The 24,745-nt window shown below is 44.6% G+C and overlaps 1 protein-coding gene across 3 annotated transcripts in view; it reads right to left on the bottom strand.

Moving 5' to 3' along the window:
• The window catches only part of ADCY10 (adenylate cyclase 10), a 73,301-nt gene extending 51,822 nt beyond the window's left edge, over positions 1-21,479 (bottom strand). The window contains exons 1-13 of one of the 3 annotated variants that reach the window (XM_081914796.1): positions 21,207-21,479; positions 20,533-20,637; positions 19,141-19,179; positions 18,034-18,177; positions 16,319-16,524; positions 15,151-15,247; positions 12,905-12,993; positions 10,882-11,073; positions 8,381-8,502; positions 5,465-5,541; positions 1,985-2,174; positions 1,747-1,802; positions 426-579 (exon numbers count right to left, since the gene is read on the bottom strand). In XM_081914796.1, the coding sequence (XP_081770922.1) occupies positions 426-579; positions 1,747-1,802; positions 1,985-2,174; positions 5,465-5,541; positions 8,381-8,502; positions 10,882-11,073; positions 12,905-12,993; positions 15,151-15,247; positions 16,319-16,524; positions 18,034-18,177; positions 19,141-19,179; positions 20,533-20,637; positions 21,207-21,357 (1,622 nt within the window). In that variant the 5' untranslated portion in view covers positions 21,358-21,479. The remainder of the gene's footprint in view (positions 1-425; positions 580-1,746; positions 1,803-1,984; positions 2,175-5,464; positions 5,542-8,380; positions 8,503-10,881; positions 11,074-12,904; positions 12,994-15,150; positions 15,248-16,318; positions 16,525-18,033; positions 18,178-19,140; positions 19,180-20,532; positions 20,638-21,206) is intronic. The other 2 variants (XM_081914794.1, XM_081914795.1) reach the window with 2 other exon arrangements.
• Between the last annotated feature and the right edge of the window lie 3,266 nt (positions 21,480-24,745).

Genomic DNA, 24,745 nt, shown 5'->3' with positions numbered 1-24,745 from the left:
ATTTATGGCCTACTAACTGGAATGTGTTAGTTCAGTAGTTCAGTATTCAGAGGTTCAGAGTTCTGTGTGTCAGTGTAGGAGTTGTGAGTCGTGTCAGAGAGAGATAGCAAAAGATCCGTGTTCTGTTCCTGTAAATAGTCCACTGTATATAATAAACACATAACTACAAGTTCCTGGTTCCTACTTCGTCTATCCTGTCTGAAGCCAAGTTGCCAATTGCTTCCATGGATTCTGCGTTTACTCTGCTAGGTCTGGCTAAGGTCCTGCAACTACTCAGAAAGTTGTGAAACACCAAATAGGTTTTACCAATAGATCCTGCTTACATGGGGGACAGGGAAGTGTTTCTGGAGTTAAATACTCTTGCTGCCCAGCCCTGAGTCAAGAGAGTTTGGAATACACAGCAAAGTACAGTTAAAAGCATTAACCTGTGGCCTGTGTCCTGTCCTAAGAAGGCAATCTCAGCCAACAGCTGGCTTTTACCATATCCCATGAGGCCTTCGTAGATGATAATGCGGCTTTTTCTGTCGGCTTTAAAATCACTCAGCAAGTTTTCAAAGAGGTCCGTCTCCTTCTTGCGGCCTAGGGGAAGCAAATAAAGCCAGTGGGACTTCTTCAAAAGAGGAAGCCTTATACAACTCAAACAAATATTCGTGAAATTGTTCAGATTTTGAATTCAAAATTTACATTTGCGTTCTGAATGCAAAAAACATCCACCAGTGCTAACATTTCAGTGCTGTCCTACACCTGAATTTTTGAGTGCTTATTTGTTTTTGTTTGTTTGTTTGTTAAATCCATACCCCACTTCTTGCGTGCTGTTAGCTGCAAGTCTACGCTTTAAGAAGCTTGTGTTGGGAAGGACCCAGGAGTCGAGAAAGGAGGTGGGAGGATGGAGAACAAAGAGGCAGAGAAAAATATTCTCAGGATGTGGCACGATATTATGAAGTGTGTTCTTTATGGACCATATCCTGGTTTTTGCTGACGACGCACTATTTCTACATGCCTATCCCCAGAACGAAAGCCCTGCGTCAGATGCGAACATAGTGTATATAAATAAACACTGCCGGATTTAAAAAATAAGCCATTTTACATGAAAGACATAATCAAGTCTAAGCTTAAGCATGCGGCAGCCCCTTTGCTCTCAGTGGGAGGGTTAAGCCTAGTGGGGTTTCAAAATCTTTTAACTCTCACTTGATTAAAATGTCACTGGTCTGGTCTGGCCTGGTTTTGTTTTGTTTCTACAGGTTAGCATGGCTCCCTCTCTGAAATCTGGCTAGATTGTATTCTTGGTACTTAATCATATCATTTGATCCTCTAGGGCAGTGATGGCCAAACTTGGCCCTCCAGCTGTTTTGGGACTACAATTCCCATCATCCCTGACCACTGGTCCTGTTAGCTAGGGATAATGGGAGTTGTAGTCCCAAAACAGCTGGAGGGCCAGGTTTGGCCATCACTGCCCTAGGGCATTGCAGCTTTTGAAAGTTCCCCTCTTAAGATTCCTTTTGGGGAGGAGGGAGGGTGGGGGTTATGTCTGCAAACCTTGCCCCCCCCCCAAGCCTACTGGTAGCTCTTTCTGCATGGGTGGTGCTGTTTGGGCTACAAAGGCAACAGCAATTGCACCTGAACATCAATAACAGAGCTTATTATAACATGTAACCATTTGAATATCACAGATCCATAGCCTTTTCTCTCTCTTGCTCCAATAAATGATCATCATCAATGTCGCTGAATGAAGAATATGTCACCTACCCAGCAAAGGGTAATATTCGCATCTCTCTCTGCTCAGATATGCTTTGTAAATCATCCTAAAGGAATGAGGACAAGAAAAGGAAACTCATAAGTTCTTCAACTCAAATTGGGAGCTGCTTTCGTTCCCTGAGCCCATTCTTCATTCAAATGTGTCCCACGCCAGGGTTTTAGTAACCCATCATGACAAAAAAAAACCCCACCCTTTTATTGCCCAGCTGTACGCGAAGCTAATACTTACGTTTTCTCCGTGACCCCAAGGAATTTATAGACTGTCCCAGGGTTCAGAACACCTTTCATCTCAATTAACGGGAGCTCTTCAAAGAAATAGGATGGCAACTTGGATTTGACGCAAGTGACAGCATCACAGGTCACCACCCCGGGATAGTACATCATCATTCGGGCCGCAAGGTTCACTTTCCGGCCGATGACTGTGTCACGGGAGAAACAACAAGGACAAGACATACTTTGTTTTTCTTCTAGCTGGTCTCTTAACACAGAGAAACAGGAGCGGCATTACGTCTGGGCCACCTCAAACATCACCTTCCCCCGGACAACACTTCTGACAAAACAGAAGTACTGTTTGGGGGGGACAGGAGGCGGGCAGGTGTGGAGGACTCCCTGGTCCTGAATGGGGTAACTGTGCCCCTGAAGGACCAGGTGCACAGCCTTGGAGTCATTTTGGACTCACAGCTGTCCATGGAGGTGCAGGTCAATTCTGTATCCAGGGCAGCTGTCTACCAGCTCCATCTGGTACACAGACTGAGACCCTACCTGCCCGCAGACTGTCTCACCAGAGTGGTGCATGTTCTAGTTATCTCCCGCTTGGACTACTGCAACACGCTCTACATGGGGTGATTGAAGGTGATCCGGAAACTACAACTAATCCAGAATGTGGCAGTTAGACAGGTGACTGGGAGCGGCCACCGAGACCACATAACACCGGTCTTGAAGGACCTACATTGGCTCCCAGTACGTTTCCGAGCACAATTCAAAGTGTTGTTGTTGACCTTTAAAGCCCTAAACGGCCTTGGTCATGTATACCTGAAGGAGTGTCTCCACCCCCATCATTCTGCCCAGACGCTGAGGTCCAGCGCCGAGAGCCTTCTGGCGGTTCCCTCATTGCGAGAAGCAAAGCTACAGGGAACCAGGCAGAGGGCCTTCTCGGTAGTGGCGCCTGCCCTGTGGAATGCCCTCCCATCAGATGTCAAAGCGATAAACAACTACCTGACATTCCAAATACATCTTAAGGCAGCCCTGTTCAGGGACGTTTTTAATGTGTGACATTTTAGTGTATTTTTGGTCACTGTGGAAGCCGCCCAGAGTGGCTGGGGAAACCCAGCCAGATGGGCGGGGTACAAATAATAAATTATTATTATTATTATTATTATTATTATTATTATTATTATTCTGCCAGACCAAAAGATCGAACTTCCTGTGGCACAGCAGCAGCAGGCAAATAAATGACAGAAGTGCCGCAGGCCCATCTCATGGAAACTTGCTTGATTCCCTCCCTTCACAGCACTAGGTCTCAACAAGACCTGATGGAGGACTCTCTCTGGGAGGGAGCATCTGCAGCAGGGAGATTTAGAGGTGTGGTCTGGCTGTTAGGGCACTGAGTCTCTTTCCTTGTGGCCGCCTACTCTAGATGTCTCAGGGCTCGCCCAGACTTCTGTGTGTCCCTTGCTTAGAAAGGACAGGGGCCAAGTGGTTTTCTGCTTTTCCAGTACAGTGGTACCTCAGGTTAAGTACTTAATTCGTTCCGGAGGTCCGTTCTTAACCTGAAACTGTTCTTAACCTGAAGCACCACTTTAACTAATGGGGCCTCCTGCTGCTGCCGTGCCGCCAGAGCACAATTTCTGTTCTCATTCTGAAGCAAAGTCTTAACCTGAAGCCCTATTTATGGGTTGGCGGAGTCTGTAACCTGAAGCGTATGTAACCCGAGGTACCGCTGTAGTGGTTTTGCCTTTACTGCACAGCTTCCCCAGAGAAAACCCACCGCTCTTTAGCACTAAATCAGAGCAAATGGCAATTCATGTTTATAATAATAATAATAATAATAATAATAATAATAATAATAATAATAATAATTTATACCCCACCCATCTGGCTGAGTTTCCCCAGCCACTCTGGGCGGCTCCCAATCAAGTGTTAAAAACAGTACAGCATTAAATATTAAAAACTTCCCTAAACAGGGCTGCCTTCAGATGTCTTTTAAAGATAGGATAGCTGCTTATTTCCTTCACATCTGAAGGGAGGGCGTTCCACAGGGAGGGCGCCACTACCGAGAAGGCCCTCTGTCTGGTTCCTTGTATCCTCACTTCTCGCAGTAAGAGAACCACCAGAAGGCCCTTGGTGCTGGATCTCAGTGTCCGGGCTGGATGATGGGGGTGGAGATGCTCCTTCAGGTATACAGGACCGAGGCCGTTTAGGGCTTGAATTCAGTGCTAAACCACAGGAGTTTCCCAGGAGAAAGCAGCAGGGTGAACAGAAGAGTGGATCAGCACTGCATCTTGTTGTTTCTTTAATGTTGCTGTGCATTCTAACACTTTATTTGGGTTTTTTTATTATTGAACTATTTTGTTGCTATGATATGTTTCTTTTAATGTAAGCTACTTTGGAGGCTTAAACATTTGCATAAATAGAGGACACGGGAAAATAAATAAATAGAGGACACGGGAAAAACCAATGCTATAAGCCAAAAGGATTTCAGCAGCCAGATTTCTTTCGCCCCCTTTTTTGGTATATAAATTTTCCTTTTTAATTATTGTTATTATTTTTAATTTATTACATTATTTTGACAAAGTAATAATCATACATAAATAAGAATAAAATGTGCACCCCACCCCTGAGACCATTCCATTGTAACTAACCAACCTCCCAAAATTTCAACACCTCTTACGATGGTTTCACCCCTTTCCATTTTAACAGTACAAATTCTACAAATACCCTTCAAAATAATTTCTCCTGCATAATCACCATTTTACCTTAATGGCACATGTTAATTTACCATTAATAAATATATGGCACACCACTTTATACCATTCTTTCATTTTATATTCTGCTTGCCCCTTCCACTTCCTAGCTATCACAATTTGTGCAGCTGTCAATAAATTTGTGAGCAAGATCTTCATAGCATGCAAACTTTCCACCCCATCGTAAGCAGCAAGATTTCTGCCCAGTTGTGCGGTACGGGAGTATCCTTAGAAGCAACAACCTAGAGAAGGCAACCCACCAAAAGATGATGAAGAAGAAGAAGAGTTTAGATTTGATATCCCAATTTTTCACTACCCGAAGGAGTCTCAAAGCGGCTCACAATCTCCCTTCCTCCCCCACAACAAACACTCTGTGAGGTGAGTGGGGCTGAGAGACTTCAGAGAAGTATGACTAGCCCAAGGTCACCCAGCAGCTGCATGTGGAGGAGCGGAGACGCGAACCCGGTTCCCCAGATTACGAGTCCACCGCTTTTAACCACTACACCACACTGATGAAACACTAGTTGGGTTGAGCAGCAAGGCAAAGGCTCCAGGCAGCGGGAACAGGAGCAGGAGCCTGCAGGTGAAGGAAGCCGGTGCTGGGAGTTTGCCAAAGCACATGCCATGAGGGGGTGAACAAGGAAGCAGTGCAGGGAAGCACTGAGGTGGGAGCAAATCTTTCACTTACTGCACGAACATTCGTAAAACTGGCCTTGAACACAGGGAAGGTACAACAGCCACGATACCTGTGTATTCATGTCTCAAACGATGGCCTACTACTCCACAGAAAACTGGCCCACTGGTGACTCCAATGGAGACAAGTCTGAAAGCACAAGAGAGGGCAAAGGTAAAGGTAAAGGACCCTTGGACGGTTAAGTCCAGTCAAAGGCGACTATGGGGTTCACTTTCAGGCTGAGGGAGCTGGCGTTTGTCCGCAGACAGCTTTCCGGGTCATGTGGCCAGCAGGACTAAACTGCTTCTGGCGCAACAGGACACCGTGACGGAAACCAGAGCGCACAGAAATGTTGTTTACCTTCCCACCACAGTGGTACCTATTTATCTACTTGCATTGGCGTGCTTTCAAACTGCTAGGTTGGCAGGAGCTGGGACATAGCAACGGGTTCTCACCCCGTTGCGGGATTTGAACCACTGACCCTCTGATTGGCAAGCCCAAGAGGCTCAGTGGTTTAGACCACAGTGCCACCCACGTCCACCTGTGTTGATGTGCTCCCCAGCCCAGTTCTATAGCATCGTGTGAACTTTTTGTCTCTGGTGAGTGCTTTTCATTCCCGCGGTATGCAATATATATAGATTTTAAATAATATTTATTAAAGTTTCAAAAAGATTACAAAAATAAAAAAAGAAAAACAGAAAATACAAAATACAGAAAAAGTAAAAACAAATTTTAAAAATTCCATCTTTCCATGTCTTGTCTTTCATTTACTTGTTTCCTTGACCTCCTCACACACCCCTTTTTTGTATTCTAGTTCAATTAATTATTTCAGCAAATCCTTTCCATTCTTGTTTTTATCTTACTAATTTATCTTAATATATTGTAACTTATATAGCATTACTGCAAAAAACCACGTTACATCATTCCAACATCCTTTTAGCATTCCTTAATTTTACAGTATTTCTGTAGATAGTCTTTAAATTTCTTCCAATCTTCTTCTACCGACTCTTCTCCCTGGTCTCGGATTCTGCCAGTCATTTCCGCCAGTTCCATATAGTCCATCAACTTCATCTGCCATTCTTCCGCGGGAACTTGCAGTTTATGCGAGGGTTCAGTTCTGGGGGGTCCACACCGAAATGCAAAACTGCGTAAAGCCGGGAACCCCAAGAACCTCCCCCAATGAAACCATCTCTACCTGTCCAGAGCAAGTCTCACCCTCTGCCTTGCTATCTGGGCAAATGAATACAATTATGTAGATGAAACATTCGTAACAGTGTGAAGTTGACTCCCGCCTTTAGCTTTATCAAATTCTAAGGACAGGATTAGAGTTGACCCTGCGGGCCAAGGTGTCAGATAGCCAACACCTTTCCTGGACTTCTGAGGCCCACTTTTTCTTAAACCATAATGGAAACTCAGTTTGGAACTGGTTCAGCAATTAGAAGCATCATTGGGGTGGGCAGGGGGAATTGGAAAAAAATCGGTTTCAAGAGTTCTGAATCAACTGGCGATTTTGGCTGTATGCCTTATTGTTATGTACTGAGCTGAATCCTAGAACAATAGGATCCAGAATGCAGCAGCCTGATTGGTCCGCAGGAGCCACCCAATCCAGCTCCAGGTGGAAGTGAATGAGCGACCTGATTGGCCTGCAAGAGCAGCCAATCAGGCTCTTGAATGAAGTGAATCAGCAACCTGATTGGCCTACAGGAGTAGCCCAGAATTAGCCAATCATGCGGGGCCCATTTGTAAATAATGTATATATAGCTAGATGTTTTGGGGAAACTTTCATTCATTGCTACTATGAGCTGAATAAAGAGCATGAAATTCACACTCGACTCTGAGTATATTTCACTAAGGGACCCCTGACCATTAGGTCCAGCTGTGGCCAACTCTGGGGTTGCAGCGCTCATCTCACTTTATTGGCCGAGGGAGCCAGCATACAGCTTCCGGGTCATGTGGCCAGCATGACTTCTGGCGAACCAGAGCAGCGCACAGAAACGCCGTTTACCTTCCCACCGGAGCGGTACCTATTTATCTACTTGCACTTTGACGTGCTTTCGAACTACTAGGTTGGCAGGAGCAGGGACCGAGCAACGGGAGCTCACCCTGTGGCAGGGATTCGAACCGCCGACCTCCTGATCGGCAAGTCCTAGGCTCTGTGGTTTAACCCACAGCGCCACCCGCGTCCCTTCACTTATTATACTGGCTTCTTATTATATCCAACTAAGATTGCACCAGGATCCAGCAATGCTGTCGTAATCCTTGTTGGAATGCCTTTTAGAAAACCCAACCGCCGAAACTCCTCAGGGCTGCTCAGCCATTCTGGTTTGCTTTCCTTCCCCTAGCACAGTCCTTTCCCTTCAGCACTGAGTGACATGCCTGGGCTGAGGCCTCTCCTCCTCACCACATCTACACTTCCACCTCTTTCCACTCGAAGCAAATAGTACTGCGATAGAGGAGTGGGAAACAAGGGCCACCCACTGCCCGCTGCAATCTAGGGCATGCCAGACACCTCCACAAATTTCCCAGTACCTTGCTCTGTTGCATTGAACCTGTTATGTACTGAAGTTCTCACCCTGGGCCAGCAGGGGCGATACTGTAGATAGTTATGCAAATGAAGGATCGAAAGTGACGTTCAGTAATTGGATAGTTTTAGAAAGTTGCTACAGTAACGTTGTACTGGAGCTCTATATAAGCAGGCTGACTGAGCCCTTCAGTTCAGTTCTGTTCTGGCCTCTGAATAAACAAGAGCTGTTTGAAGAATCGCTGTGTCATCTGATATGTTCACCCACAACTTAACAGAACCCACATCCCAGCTGCCATGTTTCTTACGATGCTCAGCTAGGGCTGTGGCACAAGCATCGCCAGGAAGCAGTAAGAGGGTGGGACTGACAACAGTCCCGTTGGGTGGCAAGCCAGGGGTGGTGATTCTGGTGTGGGCGGAACCCATTACCCTGCCAAAAATATACCCCCGGCCCACTCAGTCACTTACCTTACTTTCATGAGAGCCGTGGAACAGAAAGCATGGATTTTATTAGCACTGTCGAGAGCATTTGCACCTTCGTCAGACTGTTTATCCCCAGGGAGGCCAAAGATGCACAGCAACGTGCAACCCTTATGGGGACAGGAGCAAGAACATCGGAGAAGTTGTTGTAAGAGCAGCTTATTGCTATTTGCAAAATGCAGATATTTAGGCATGTAGGGTTTCTGTGTGCAGATTTTCAGGCTATGGTCTCCCAAAGCAGCCATATAAAATTCTAAAATAATTGTCCCATAAAAATAATACATGAAACAAAGCTAAGTACAGTGGTACCTCGGGTTGCAGATGCTTCAGGTTACAGACGCTTCAGGTTACAGACTCCGCTAACCCAGAAATAGTACTTTGGGTTAAGAACTTTGCTTCAGGATGAGAACAGAAATCACGCAGCAATGGCGCGGCGGCAGCGGGAGGCCACATTAGCTAAAGTGGTGCTTCAGGTTAAGAACAGTTTCAGGTTAAGAACAGACCTCTAGAACAAATTAAGTTCTTAACCCGAGGTAGGTAAAGGTAAAGGGACCCCTGACCATTAGGTCCAGTCGTGACTGACTCTGGGGTTGCGGCGCTCATCTCACTTTATTGGTCAAGGAAGCCAGCGTACAGCTTCTGGGTCATGTGGCCAGCATGACTAAGCCGCTTCTGGCAAACCAGAGCAGCGCATGGAAACACTGTTTACCTTCCTGCCGGAGCGGTACCTATTTATCTACTTGCACTTTGATGTGCTTTCAAACTGCTAGGTTGGCATGAGCAGGGACCGAGCAACGGGAGCTCACCCCATCGCGGAGATTTGAACCCCCGACCTTCTGATCAGCAAGTCCTAGGCTCTGCGATTTAACCCACAGCGCCACCCACGTCCCTCTAAGAAAACCATGTCATCATACAAATCATTACATACGTATACACATATTGACTTCCTTTCTTTGTTCTGAGACCTCATAGTTTTTAATCTTTCTGTATTGTTGTGTCTAGTGTAGATTACCTCTATCTTTATACCTCTTGCACCATTTTTCAATGTCTTTAACCCTGTGCTTTCCAACTGCTAGGTTGGCAGGAGCAGGGACCGAGCAACGGGAGCTCACCCTGTCGCGGAGATTTGAACCCCCGACCTTCTGATCAGCAAGTCCTGGCTCTGTGGTTTAACCCACAGAACCACCCATGTCTCACCACTGTAGTAGGAAACACTAATGTCAAGTAAACCATACAATAAAATAGAAGAACACTATGTTTTCAGCACTGGCTGTTAGTTCTGACAGAGAGGGTTTGCAGTGAGGATGTCTTAACGCCAACTGGCCATCAACCAGCTCTGAGGGAGATGCTGCCACGATTCAAATCCTGGCTCATTCGTGGAGCTCACTGGCCAATCGTGGAGCTCATGTTGGCCAATCGCTGCATCTCAGCCTACCTTTTAGACTTTTGGGGAGGGTAAACTGAGAGGGAGGAAGAAAGGTGATTCTTCTTTTCTTGGAAGAAAGGAGGGTTGGTAAACGTGTTAATTAATACTGCACTGTATTAATTCCTTTTGGGAATTATAGGGACAGAACTACCCCAACTGTATAGAAATTTATTCACATATGCGACTACAGTGGCAAGAATGTGACTTGCCCAAAAATGGAAAGAAGAAAAAGTCCCAGCAAAGGAAGAACGGATACAAAAACATATGGAATATGAAGAAATGGCGAAACTTACCCGAAAAATAAGAAATCAAGATAGCAAACTTTTTATTAAAAAAATGATAATGGTTTATTGAATGTTTATGAACAAACTGTAAATGGATAAGAACATTGACAGGATTATTGTAATAACCTGCAGTTTTGTAATAACCTGCAGTTTCATCACCTGCTACTCACACCACATGACTGCAACAAAATTTCTGAAAGACCTACATTGGTTCTCAGTACGTTTCCGATCACAATTCAAAGTGTTGGTGCTGACCTTGAAAGCCCTAAACAGCCTCGGCCCATTATACCTGAAGGAGCATCTCCACCCCCATCATTCTGCCCGGACACTGAGATCCAGCACCGAGGGCCTTCTGGCGGTTCCCTCACTGTGAGAAGTGAGGTTACAGGGAACCAGGCAGAGGGCCTTCTCGGTAGTGGCACCCGCCCTGTGAAACATCATCCCATCAGATGTCAAGGAAATAAGACCTGACTTTTAGAAGACATATGAAGGCAGCCCTGTTTAGAGAAGTTGTTAATGTTTGGTGTTTTATCGTGTTTTTAATATTCTATTGGGAGCCGCCCAGAGTGGCTGTGGAAACCCAGCCCGATGGGCGGGATATAAATAAATTGTTATTAGTATTATCTGAGGGCACAGCTCAAAAGTGCCCACAGCCACCCCAATGACATGAGTACATCATGTAAAGAATGTCTGTAGGACCCTCCCTCCTACAGTAATTTGTGCCAACTCCAACTCTTGCCATGCTTTGCTGATAAGGACCATGCTTGCAGGTGACTCACTTTGTCAAACATGAAGACCTTGTTAATCTTGCCACTGAGCGGGTATATGATCGCCGCGATCTTCGTGTTGGCATCCTGGATGGCCTTACAGAGATGGTGAGTGTTGGCGCTTTCGTCAAACTGCAGATTCACAAAGACGATTGTCACAGGTCGAAGCTCTGATAAATATTCCAGGGGCTGGTTGTCATCGATCTGAAAAACAGGACAGGAGAATGTACACGATGACTAGTAAGACATGTTGGAAATGCAAGGATAATAATCCTGCCAATGTTCTCATTCTTGATTTTTTTATTCTTCCGGTAAGCTTCGCCATTTCTGCATATGCCATAAGTTTCTGCAGTTTTACGAGTATATATTTAAAGAAGATGAATAAATGAGCAAATTCAGTTAATTTGGATATGCAAAGAAGATATTAAAAAGAAATTTAAGGAACCGCAGAAAGAGGGGGAAGGAAGTAAAGTTATGAAATGTCAAAATAATTGTAAAATCAGTGAAATGTGTAAAATTAGTGAAATGTATAAACTTGAAAAGTATAAATAAATAAATAAATAAATAAATAAATAAATAAATAAATAAAATATCAGAAGACACCCCCCCCAAAAGGAAGTGGCTCTGTGCCGGATGACAAATGAATGGGGGCCCATACCTCAACTGCCTGTTAGTAAGACAAAAAGGCGGAGCTGAGGCTAGAAGTTAGAAGCTGGGCAGCTGAGTGACAGAGTCATGCTTGATTTCTTTTGGAATCCGAGGCTATGGCTATGAGATAAGCAAGACCCTCTTCCAGTGCTGGTGCTGTAAACCCCTCCATCGTAGGCTCAGGTTGTTGTTGTTTAGTCATTTAGTCGTGTCCGACTCTTTGTGACCCCATGGACCAGAGCACGCCGGCACTCCTGTCTTCCACTGCCTCCCGCAGTTTGGTCAAACTCATGTTGGTAGCTTCAAGAACACTGTCCAGCCATCTTGTCCTCTGTCGTCCCCTTCTCCTTGTGCCCTCCATCTTTCCCAACATCAGGGTCTTTTCCAGGGAGTCTTCTCTTCTCATGAGGTGGCCAAAGTATTGGAGCCTCAGCTTCAGGATCTGTCCTTCCAGTGAGCACTCAGGGCTGATTTCCTTCAGAATGGAGAGGTTTGATCTTCTTGCAGTCCATGGGACTCTCAAGAGTCTCCTCCAGCACCATAATTCAAAAGCATCAATTCTTTGGCGATCAGCCTTCTTTATGGTCCAGCTCTCACTTCCATACATCCCTACTGGGAAAACCACAGCTTTAACTATACGGATCTTTGTTGACAAGGTGATGTCTCTGCTTTTTAAGATGCTGTCTGGGTTTGTCTTTGCTTTCCTCCCAAGAAGCAGGCGTCTCTTAATTTCGTCGCTGCTGTCACCATCTGCAGTGATCATGGAGCCCAAGAAAGTAAAATCTCTCACTGCCTCCATTTCTTCCCCTTCTATTTGCCAGGAGGTGATGGGACCAGTGCCATGATCTTCGTTTTTTTGAAATTGAGCTTCAGACCATATTTTGCACTCTCCTCTTTCACTCTCATTAAAAGGCTCAGGTTGTGTATTTGTGTAAATAAACCATGTATTCTGGAGACACCAAAGTGTGCCTCAGTCTGAGGAAACCCAACCCTGGGGAAGCACAAAAAAACCCCTGGAATCTCACACGGCTCAGAGATCAGGAACAAGATATAAAATTGCCACAGTGATCATTCACTAACCAGGCTGATGGTAACACAAACAACACAGAATTAATAAGCTGATGATAGACATTATCTCACTTCAGACCATTGGGATAGAACTGGATTTATTGATGAGGTGCAATTTAGCAGTTTTATGTTGGAGACTCTTTTTGAAGTTCCTTTGTTCAAGAAAGGTAACTTTAATGTCTGTGACTCAGGAGGCTTCATACATGGAAGAAATACGCACATTACCTTAATTTTAAAAATAATAATAATACACAATAGCACTGCCTGTTTGCTACACGCCACGTAATAGTAAGAAAGCAACCGTCAAGCACTGAAGTACCTTCTTTAGGATATTCCTCATCACGTATTTTCTCAAACACTTCTCAAGTTTGTCATTTGGAGGCAACACAGACGCATTTCTCAAAATCTCTAGGGAGGAAAGGAAGACGTGATTAGGAAAGTTTAGAACAGGATGGAAGCTTCTCCTGGTATGCGCAGCACCCAGGCACCCATTTGCGTATTTGTGCAGGGCTATGCAAAATGTATGGGGGCCAGTTATAGCCCCACAAATTGCGAGTCGGTTATCCCTGCGCTAAGTAATTTTGGGGTGGTGGAGGGTCTGGTGCCATTTGCTTGAGCCACTATGGTGTATATATGTCACTAGACATCACACATATTTATGTTAGGCAACTATTACACCTTCTGCCTGGACACTGAGGTCCAGCACCGAGGGCCTTCTGGCGGTTCCCTCCCTGCGAGAAGCCAAGTTACAGGGAATCAGGCAGAGGGCCTTCTCGGTAGTAGCACCCACCCTGTGGAACACCCTCCCAAAAGATGTCAAAGAGAAAAACAACTACCAGACTTTTAGAAGACATCTGAAGGCAGCCCTGTTTAGGGAAGCTTTTAATGTTTAATAGATTATTGTATTTTAATATTCTGTTGGAAGCCGCTCAGAGTGGCTGGGGAAACCCAGCCAGGTGGGCAGGGTATAAATAATATATTATTATTATTATTATTATTATTATTATTATTATTATTATTATTAATGAAATGCCTAACCAATGTTTAAAATGTAAAAAGACTCAGGCGTTTTTGCTGCAACAGACTAACCCTCTGTAATAACTTGGACTAAATGAGTTGTTCTGTGAACACAGGGAATGAGTGAATGAGTTAAGAGTTTCTTGGTCTGTCTGAGTCTGTTTGAGGAGGAGATTTAATTTTTTAGGATAATGCCTTAGAGCTTCCTTATGGCGAGAGTCCCTTTCTTTTCCTTGACAAGGGCAAAAAATGATTGCATGAGCGCTGTCTGTGCACGTGAAAGAAAGAGTTTCTCTGTGTTGCCACCTTTCAAGCACTGGTGCTTTGTGCCCCATCTCAAAACTGGGCATATGTTTCCTAGGAAATCTTCTACATTTGCAATTTATTGCATGAGGCATTTGATGTGTGGTATGACTTGAACCTGTGGCTTGGCTCCTTTCTTGAAAGTTCTGCTCTTTACAAAGGCAATTTGCTGCCTTTGATATTTGTAGTGCAGGCGCAGTGGGTTAAACCACAGAGCCTAGGACTTGCCAATCAGAAGGTCGACGGTTCGAATCCCCGTGATGGGGTGAGCTCCCGTTGCTCGGTCCCTGCTCCTGCCAACCTAGCACTTCGAAAGCACGTCAAAGTGCAAGTAGATAAATAGGTACCGCTCCGGCGGGAAGGTAAACGGCGTTTCCGTGAGCTGCTCTGGTTCCCCAGAAGCGGCTTAGTCCTGCTGGCCACATGACCCGGAAGCTGTACGCGGCTCCCTCAGCCAATAAAGTGAGATGAGCGCCGCAACCCCAGAGTCGGTCAAGACTGGACCCTTTACCCTTTACCCCTTTATATAGCCCGGTCTGAGTTTTACCATGTGTGAATAGTACTGTTTGATACTGCAGAGGACTTATGAACATATAGATAAGGAAGGCCTTACCCAGATCTGTGTAACAGACAGGGGGGGAAATTGTGTTGTCTTATGGCTCGTCTACATTTCCGCTTCTGTTTCCATGCCTAGAAAGCGCAGTTTCAAGCAGTTTTCAGCTTGGCCTGAATTTTCTAGGCATGAGTCCAAGGCAGTTTCCCCCTTACCCCTGGGAAAGCCCCACTCTGTAGCTTTAAATCAGAACAAACCTCAATCTGCAGAAAACCCAATTGCTATTTGCTTCGATTGAGCACTAAAAGAGCAGTTTTCCCTGGGGGAAAGAGGTGTGGATAATCCCAAAGGGTGGGTAAGCCCTTAGAAACGACGGGGTATAATGCAATCCCAAATATCCTAATGTATTTTTTTTTAATGTATGCAGATTTTAAAAGTACTTAGCAATGATATGACATGTGCTTTGTATGCATATAGTTTCAGGTTCACTCCATAGCACTTATTTAATGTATTTTAGGGCTCTTCCCTATTATTGGTGCCTTTGCCTTCTGGTTCACATTGGGGGAGGCAGATTTCGCCTGCAGAAAATGAGAATGGGAGCCCCCACCATATGACTTGCTCCAGCCCAGCGCCCCTTCAAGGGACATCTATGGACCTCTTTCTAGACATCTTAGAATAGCCAAAGAACTCACCAAAATTGTCACAGATGCGGTTTTGGTACAGGTACTGTGTACATCTATCAAAGAACTCCTCAGTGTCAAAATCCAGGGTATTTCTAATGTATCGAACCTGGCAAACAGAATTACAGCTGTTTAACCATCTTCACCCCTGTTTCTGCCAGATATGACCTTTGTCAGTCAACTTCCCAACATTAATCTCTCCCCGCACCAAGAGACCCCAAGCACATTTCCTTGGATGCAAATTACCATCATATTCCCCCCTTATTTGTCTCCTCATGCCCCAACCCTGTTCAGCACCAGTATGATTTAAAGAGTGGGCTTTTGCAGGGAAAGCTCAGGGCAAACAGCAGCAACAACAACAACAACAACAAATGCTTGGTCACAGAGTATTAAAGTGTGGACCTCTACCTGGAAAGAATTGAGCCAAAAGTAAGTGTGGATAAACCCTAAGATCACAGAGAGTAGCTGCCTTTTCTAACAAACAGCACTAACCTGGGAGGGCCAAGGATCTTGAACTCAGCCATGTTCTATTTCCTCCACCAGACGTTTAAACTTTGTTTTTCTTTTTTTTCCAAAAAAATTTATTGATTTTCCAAAGTTATAAACAAACAAACAAACAAATCCTAACTGTAATAATTCTACGTTTGTTGACATAAAGTGACTTCCTCGAATCCCCCTGGCTGAGTTTCAATGTACCGTATTTTCCGCTCTATAAGACGCACCAGACCACAAGACGCACCTAGTTTTTGGAGGACGAAAACAAGAAAAAAAATATTCTGAATCTCAGAAGCCAGAACAGCAGTGCAGTGAAAGCAGCAATCCCTCTTGCTGTTCTGGCTTCTGGGATAGCTGCGCAGCCTGCATTCGCTCCATAAGACGCACACACATTTCCCCTTACTTTTTAGGAGGGAAAAAGTGAGTCTTATAGAGCAAAAAATATGGTATATCATTGTGACGGTTTTCCAAAACTAATTACTAATTTAATCAAGTAACATCTTTCTTTCTTTTCATAATAACTTTAAACATATTATTCTATAACATCACATATTTAAATCCTAAGCCAATCTGGTACTTGCAAGTATTTCTAATCAAGTTATTAGAAGTTTAAACTTTGGGTAGAGAGAAAGGATGCCACAACAGGCAGGGGGAAGCGTGTCGTCCACCGCCGGCACCCACCCACCTTAACAGCTCGCTCATCTTTGATTTTTTCCACCTCAATTAGTTTCCGGTCGCAGAGCTCCCAGCAATTTGGCGACAGGATAATTTCACTTGCTTTCGCCAAGTTCTGGGCCAACCGCACTTCATCCACTGCCCGGCCAATTACCAGGAAATACTGGTGCCTGTTGTCTCCAACCACAACTTTTGAGATGTGACCTGCAGATAGTCCTGGAGAAAGGTACAGCATCATAATCCATTTGAACACCTCACAGAAATGGCTAGATTAACAATGGAGAGAATGCATGAATGAAAACATATAAGCAAAACAAAATCTAAAGGGGCAGCATACAACACGGACAAAAATCAGGCAAGATTGCTGATTGATTGTCCAAGAGCATTTATTTAGTAGTTGGGGATTGAAATAATATTTGCTGAAGCAAAAGCTGGAACAAAGAAGAAGAAAGAAGAAAGAAGAAAGAAGAAAAAGAAGATAAGGAGAAACAAGTACATAATTTTATACAATTTTTCTGTACAAATATAATAACAAATTGTGCTTTATCTTCATACAAATACAATTTCGTAAAAAGAAAGGAAAAAGAAGATTTCTATAAATAAACTTTAAAAAGACTTCCAAAAATTCTCGTTTACTCTGTCTATTCTTTCCTTTATAATGCGCAGCCTCATATTACATTCAGTTATCTTCATATGTCCTAACATAATATTATTTACACTTTTTGTTTTGCAAAAATCAGTCTAGCTCTGCCAAGAGAATTTCATTCTTATAATGATTTTTTAAGTATTCTTTAAATATTCTCCATTCCTTATAGACTCTCTGTTTTGTGTCGTTTTTCACTCTTCCTGATAACTTTGCCAACTGAAGGTGTTCTATCATTAGAGCTTGCCACTCTACTATTGTGGGAACAGTTTCGTTCTTCCAATTTCTCCATTAATGGTCTTAAGGGTGAGGGGGATTTAGGTCTATCAAACTATTGTCTGCTTTTCTGACTTGGCCCTTCCCCTAGGGTTGCCATATTTCAAAAAGTGAAAATCTGGAAATAAAAGTTGTTGAGCTACTTTAAGGGCATTCACCCCAGAATCTACACTCCTGACATGGGAGTTTCCTAGACATTTCAGAGATTACTGCCCGGACACTGTTTCCAACAGCCAATTCCCAGGTATGTCCGGGAAATTCCAGATGTATGAAAGCGTGACGTTTCCACCTTATGGCTCCTTACAGTCTGGAGAACAAGGAGCTACTCTGTCTCAAGGCAAATCTTAAAAAACGTAGCATAAACACTGACAACTGGGAAACACTGGCGTGTGAGCGCTCCAGTTGGAGAACAGCCTTTACCAAAGGTGTCATGGGCTTTGGACGCTCAAACTCCGGATGAAAGGGAGAAATGTGCTAAGAGGAAGGCACGCTTGGCAAACCCTCACCGTGATCAACTCCCGCCCGGAAACCAATGTCCCCACTGTGGAAGGACGTGTGGATCCAGAATTGGCCTCCACAGTCACTTACGGACTCACTGTTAAAACTGTGTTCATGGAAGGCAATCTTACTCGGCTACGAGTGATCGCTAAAGAAGAAGAAGAACCTGGGGGAAATTATAGCAATGAACCCTGAGAGCTCCTGCCTTGCTGTGCCAGGCTGTGCTCCTGTCTCTCTCAGGCAGAGGCACACATTTTGACTTTCCAAGCATCGAAGGCTCTGAGCTCCATGTAGGGGGGATGCAGTACCTATCTTAACGCGCAGTTCCAGTCCCACCTCTGTATCGCGAACCCCGTATTCTTGCTGGATGCTGAAGCTACATTTTAGTGCCAGAGTGATGATGTCATTTATATGGCATCGTTCCACCTTCCAGAGTGCCAGCAATGCATCCCCTACAGAAGCCAGAGAGAATAACAATAATAATTATAATAATAATAATTTATTTATACCCCACCCATCTGGCTAGGTTTCCTCAGCTACTCTGGGTGGCTCCCAACAAAACATGAAGAAGAAGAAGAAGAAGAAGAAGAAGAAGAAGAAGAAGAAGAAGAAGAAGAAGAACCATCAAACATTAAAAACTTCCTTAAACAGGGCTGCCTTCAGATGTCTTCTAAAAGTCAGATAGTTGTTTATTTCCTTGACATCTCATGGGAGGGCGTTCCACAGGGTAGGCGCCAATACTGAGAAGGCCCTCTGCCTGGTTCCCTGTGACCTCACTTCTCACAGTGAGGGAACCACCAGAAGGCCCTCAGCGTTGGACATCAGTGTCTGGGCTGAACGATGAAGGCGGAGACCCTCCTTCAGAAAGACTTGGATTTGTGACTGAAATTCCCAGGGGTCAGGAAAGGTTATTTATGCATGCCACTACTGCGGCCCGTGTTTCGTTAGCTCAAAAATAGAAAATGATTGAGGTCCCAACCAACGAAGAAAGGCAACGTAAGTTGACAGAATATACGCAGCTTGCAGACTTATATATAATAAGCGAACAAGAAGAACATACGTTTAGAGAAGACGGGAAAACATTTGTTGAATATATTGAATTGTGTACAGTTGAAAATGCTAGCAGCACTAAGATGAATTCAACAGTGTAAATAACTTTGGGTGGATGCAGTAATGGAATACCGAATGGTATAGTTTTTGTAAAATATGCAGGGTTTTATGATATGTCAAATGAACCATGAAAAGAGAAGAAAGGAGGTCATTGATATCTTAAGCATGTATAAATGAGTACTTTAAATTGTAAAATATAAAATTTAATAAAAATTATATACAAAAGAAGAAAGACTTGGATTTTATGGAACATACAATTGAAAGCACACACACAGGTGCGACACCTGCCCACAGAAGGGTCCTACCTGCAAATTTCAAGACATCGCCTCCAAACACCAACACCTCTGCAAGCGAAAGAGAAAGGGAGAAGGATTACAGAAGTAGCTTCCATTGCTTTCACAGTTCTTCTAGGACTTGCCGATTAGAAAGTCAGTGGTTCGAATCCCCATGATGGGGTGAGCTCCCGTTGCTTGGTCCCTGCTCCTGCCAACCTATCAGTTCGAAAGCACGTCAAAGTGCAAGTAGATAAATAGGTACCGCTCCAGCGGGAAGGTAAACAGCGTTTCCGTGCGCTGTTCTGGTTCGCCAGAAGCAGCCTAGTCATGCTGGCCACATGACCCGGAAGCTGTACGCCGGCTCCCTCGGCCAATAAAGCGAGATGAGCGCTGCAACTCCAGAGTTGGTCACGACTGGACCTAATGGTCAGGGGTCCCTTTACCTTTACCAATCAGGGAGCGGTCTCCATGTCTTTGTTATCACCAGGCAGACTTACTCCTTCAGATTGCCTTCTGGCTGTCTTCCAAACCTTAATTGACTCTGTGTGAGTAGCTGCACGTACACAGTTTCCCAACAATAGGGCTCTGTTGGTGGTTTACCCTTAGTTGGATGCCCTGCAGATGGGCAGGAGTCAAGATATAGCCTGGCTTCACCCCAATGCATAAGCCAAACCGCTTACATCTGTAACCAATAAAGTTGTGGCCTATTTGAACCCATAAAATTGGAGTGATGGGAATGTACAGTCATATGTGGTGGCATTGTCCATTAGTTAATGAATTTTGGGAACAGGTTGGTATAGAAATATTGAGAATTGTGGGAAGGAACGTGGAAATAACTAAATTAATGGTTCTCATTACCCTGAGTAGTACGGTTACCGAGTTAAAAACAAAAGAGGAATGCAAATAGGTAAAATTGATGGTAATTGCAGCCAGACAGGCTATAGTGAGTAATTGGGGAAATGCCAAAGAGCTAGGGGTGAACCAATGGAGGAAAAAACTGGATAATATTATAATTTTAGAATGCCTAACTGTGAAGATACATAGAATGAAATGGTTTGAGGTCAGTGAGAAAGAGGAGGATTGGTTTGAGAAGATATTGAATTATTTGAGTAGTTTTGAACAATTTGGGGCAATTAAAATAAACCTTGTGAAGGGAGGAGTGTTAAGGTATATGGAGGTGTACGTATGGTTAATTTGAATATGTTATTATTGAACATTATTTAACATGTATATTACTGAATATGTATATTACTGAATATTGTATACCCAATGTATCAGCCGCCGGGGGGGGGGTCACTGTTTGTGTTTTGGTGGTTGGTAAAAATAAAAAATATATAAAAAACCAAAATACTTGTGTACATGTGTTATCTACTAGAGAACTGCGGGGTCACGGGGTCTTGGCATTCAGGTTGCTCTACTTACCTTCCACGATGTCTCCCACATAGTTATTAAGGGCCAGCGTTAGCTCATCAGCACCGCGGTCTAGGTTGGTGGTCATGCTGAACTTTTCGGTCAGTGCCGTGAAACCTTTAAGATATGTAAGCACTTGCTATTAGTGAAACACAGCTTGAGTTGCAGCCAAGAGGATGGAAGTGGGAAAGGCAGGCAGAAGGTTTCACATCACTTTGGGAGACGGATTCTTTTCTTCCCTTCCCCCCACCCCCAATATTTTATTATTGGGGGCTGACTGCTTTTAGGCATGGCTGGCTTCTGGTTTGGATCCAAGCCTATGAGAGAAGCGAGAGAGCCTCTCAGGGTGCAACGCTTTGAACTCCTCCCTATCAGGCTCAGGTTGTATATCTGTGTAAATAACCCATATGTCATAAAGACACCACAGTCTCCGCTTTGCTGCATTTCCAAACTCTGCGTAAGCACTGGGACCCCTGGATTCTTGCCCTGCTGAGGAGTTTGGGGTGGCATGAAGCAATATGAACGCCTGAGAAGCTGGGTTTATTTTCAGTATGGAGGGACTTGCGCATCCTTTACCCATCAGGACAACAATTTGAAGTCCCTCAACTCTCTTCCTTTCTTTCTTTGAGGTGCCTCCGAAATCTGCTCCCGTCCCTCCCTCCCAACGCCGATCTCCCTTTGCCTACCTGAAATGTCCACAAAGAGCAACACGCCATCGAAGCTCTCGATGAAAGGCACTTCCTGGGAGAAATCACCATAAACTATGAGGTCGGGGACGTGAGCGGCTACTTTGCCGAGGTTCGAGATCTCAAACTGTTTCTTGTCCTCACTCGTCATTCCTGCAGAGCGTTTATGGAGACGCTGTCTCAGAGCTGCCCGAGAGAGGCATTAGGACTTCTTACCTGGTGCCTAGGGACCGGGAGGGGAGGGCTCCTTCCCGCACCTGTGTCAGCAGCATCTCTTTTGTCAGCCCCATGTCACAATGAAGTGACAGAGGGCTCTTCTCCAATAGCAGTTACTTAAAGTTGTTTCCTCCCTAACAACGGTTGCTAGGCTAAACGTACTCGTTTTGCCAAGGAACCTACTGGGACGCGGGTGGCGCTGTGGGTTAAACCATAGAGCCTGGGACTTGCCACTCAGAAGGTTGGCGGTTCGAATCCTCGCAGCGGGGTGAGCTCCTGTTGCTCGGTCCCTGCTCCTGCCAACCTAGCAGTTCGAAAGCACGTCAATGTGCAAGTAGATAAATAGGTACCGCTCTGGCGGGAAGGTAAATGGCGTTTCTGTGTGCTGCTCTGGTTCACCAGAAGCGGCTTAGCCATGCTGGCCAAATGACCTGGAAGCTGTATGCCGGCTCCCTCAGCCAATAAAGCGAGGTGAGCGCCACAACTCCAGAGTCGGCCACAACGGGACCTAATGGTCAGGGGTCCCTTTACCTTTTCAAAGCTGCTTCCTTCCTAACAACGGTTGCTAGGTTAAATGTACTCGTTTTGAACCTACTGGGCCAAAGGCCACTGCTGGGCCAAGAGCCACTGCAGGCCCCCATCCAACCCAAAGGGCAAGCTAAACTCCAGCAAATTCTTTTAGCCACGGGCCGGTCCACTGTCCCTCAGACCTTTGGTGGGCCAGGGTAGCGGCACTGGGGGGCAGAGCTGGAAGAAGAGGCGGAGGGGGCAAGTAGTACTCCCCCCCACCCCCCAGCCCCTGCCTAAAATGGCGCTCAGCCAGCTCAGCCCAGCCCCCTTCCTCCTCTAGGCAGGGCAGGGAGAAGCCATTTTGCATCCATACGATATCAGTGACTTCCCTTCTTCTCTTTCCATGGTTCATTTTACATATCATAAATTCCTGCATATTTTACAGAAACTATACCCATTCAGTATTCCATCATTTTGTTGTTGTTTAGTCATGTCCGACTCTTCGTGACCCCATGGACCAGAGCACACCAGGCACTCCTGTCTTCCACTGCCTCCCGTAGTTTGGTCAAACTCATGCTGGTGGCTTTGAGAACACTGTCCAACCATCTCGTCCTCTATCGTCCCCTTCTCCTTGTGCCCTCCGTCTTTCCCAACATCAGGGTCTTTCCCTAGGAGTCTTCTCATGAGAAGAGTATTGGCGCCTCAGCTTCAGGATCTGTCCTTCCAGGGAGCACTCAGGGCTGATTTCCTTCAGAATGAAGAGGTTTGATCTTCTTGTAGTCCATGGGACTCTCAAGAGTCTCCTCCAGCACCATAATTCAAAAGCATCAATTCTTCAGTGATCAGCCTTCTTTATGGTCCAGCTCTCACTTCCATGCATCATTACATCCATCAGAACTGTTGAATTTATCTCAATTCAGCTGTACACAATTATTTCCCATCTATTCAATAAACATTTTTCCCAATCTTCTCTAAGGATATGTTCTCCTTGTTCTCTTATTCTGTATGTTAACTCTGCAAGCTGTGCATAGTCTGTCAACTTAAGTTGCCATTTTTCTTTAGTTGGGACCTCGCTCATTTTCCATTTTGGGGCTAACAAAACACGGGCCGCAGTAGTGGCATACATAAATAACCTTTTTTGACACCTGGGAACTTCAGTCTGAATTATCCCCAACAGAAAGGACTCTGGGGTTTTTTTTTGGGGGGGGGGAGTATTTTAAACATTTTTTTCAATTCATTGTAGATCATTTCCCAATACTCTTCTACCCTTTTACCCTTCCAAGGGCAAATCTATAGCACAGACTTAAAGTAGCTTTACTGTCCTTGCTTCTCCCCAGGGAACTTTGGGAACTGGCGCTCTGAAGGGATGCCTCATGCCCCCTCCCACCCCAGTTAGAATTCCTGGGATATTTGGTGGGAAGCCTTACTAGGTAAACTTGCATAAGACCAATATTGGCTTATGGTGTAGACATGTCCAAAGAGAAATAAAGCCAGTTTTACCCGTATCCTAGAGCCTTATTGGCACAAAGGTGAAGAAGAACAAGTCTAGTACCCACCAAGGAAGAATGTCAGCATAAAATGTTCAAATACGCTGAACCAGTCTGGCGAACAGGATAAGAGAAAATGAAGATGAGGAATATAAGGAGGAATGAATAATGTTTATTGAGAACCAGTATAGACAAATACAGTGGTACCTCACGTTACAGACGCTTCAGGTTACAGACTCCCCTAACCCAAAAATAGTACCTCAGGTTAAAAACTTTGCTTCAGGATGAGAACAGAAATTGCGCCACGGTGGCACAGTGGCAGCAGGAGGCCCAATTAGCTAAAGTGGTATCTCAGGTTAAGAACAGTTTCAGGTTAAGAACGGACCTCCAGAACAAATTAAGTTCTTAACTTGAGGTACCACTGTACATACCTTAGCAGGTCTCGAGTAAATCCAGCAGATATATATATATATATAAAATGTCCAGTAGCACCTTAGAGACCAACTAAGCTTGTTCTGGGTATATAAGCTTTCGTGTGCATGCACTGAAATACAGTGCATACACTGAAATGGAAGACACCAGACCCTTATATATAGTGGGAGGGTGGGGTGGGGTATTTCTCAGAAGGGTAGTAGGAGATGGATGATTGACTCAATGGGTATTGTAAACCTACTGACGACTGTTAATGACTGCAAATAGTCCTATAGGAAAAAGCAAGGGATAGTATGCAGATGATTAGCATATGTAATAAGGCAGGAATCCAATATCTCTCTTAAGACCAGGTATCTCCATAGTTTTCAGTTTAGTAATAAACTGCAGTCATTAACAGTCGTCAACAGGTTTACCATACCCATTGAGTCAATCACCCATCTCCTACTACACTCCTGAGAAAGAAGTGTGCATGCACATGAAAGCTTATACCCTGTGATGGCCTGGGATTCGGACTCAGAGGCTGAACCTGAGGAATCCCAGCCTGCACAGGAGTCCCCGCCTCCTTTTTTTTTTTTTTTTATAAATATTTTATTAGGTTTTTAATAAACAAATTTCCACTTTCAAATACATACTTCCATGAATCCAATGGACTCCCCCCATCTCCCGGGCACTGCATTCCCTGTGTAACCAAAACCTCAGCAATTTGTTAACTTGTTTTATACATAACAATATATCTTCCATTTTATCGTGTTATCTGATGTGAACATTTCAATACAATTGCATTAATTTTTAATTTCCACACAATAAAAATATTTCGTTACCTCACTTCTGTCTTATAGTGTCTTATTTATCAATTCAGAAATTTGCCGATACTGAAGCTATACCTTCCTAGAG

Source organism: Podarcis melisellensis (assembly GCF_964234715.1).
Source record: "Podarcis melisellensis genome assembly, chromosome: 6".
In the NCBI taxonomy this organism is placed as follows: domain Eukaryota; kingdom Metazoa; phylum Chordata; class Lepidosauria; order Squamata; family Lacertidae; genus Podarcis; species Podarcis melisellensis.
Note: the sequence above shows the minus strand (reverse complement) of the source record. Positions and strands in the feature narration are given on the sequence as shown.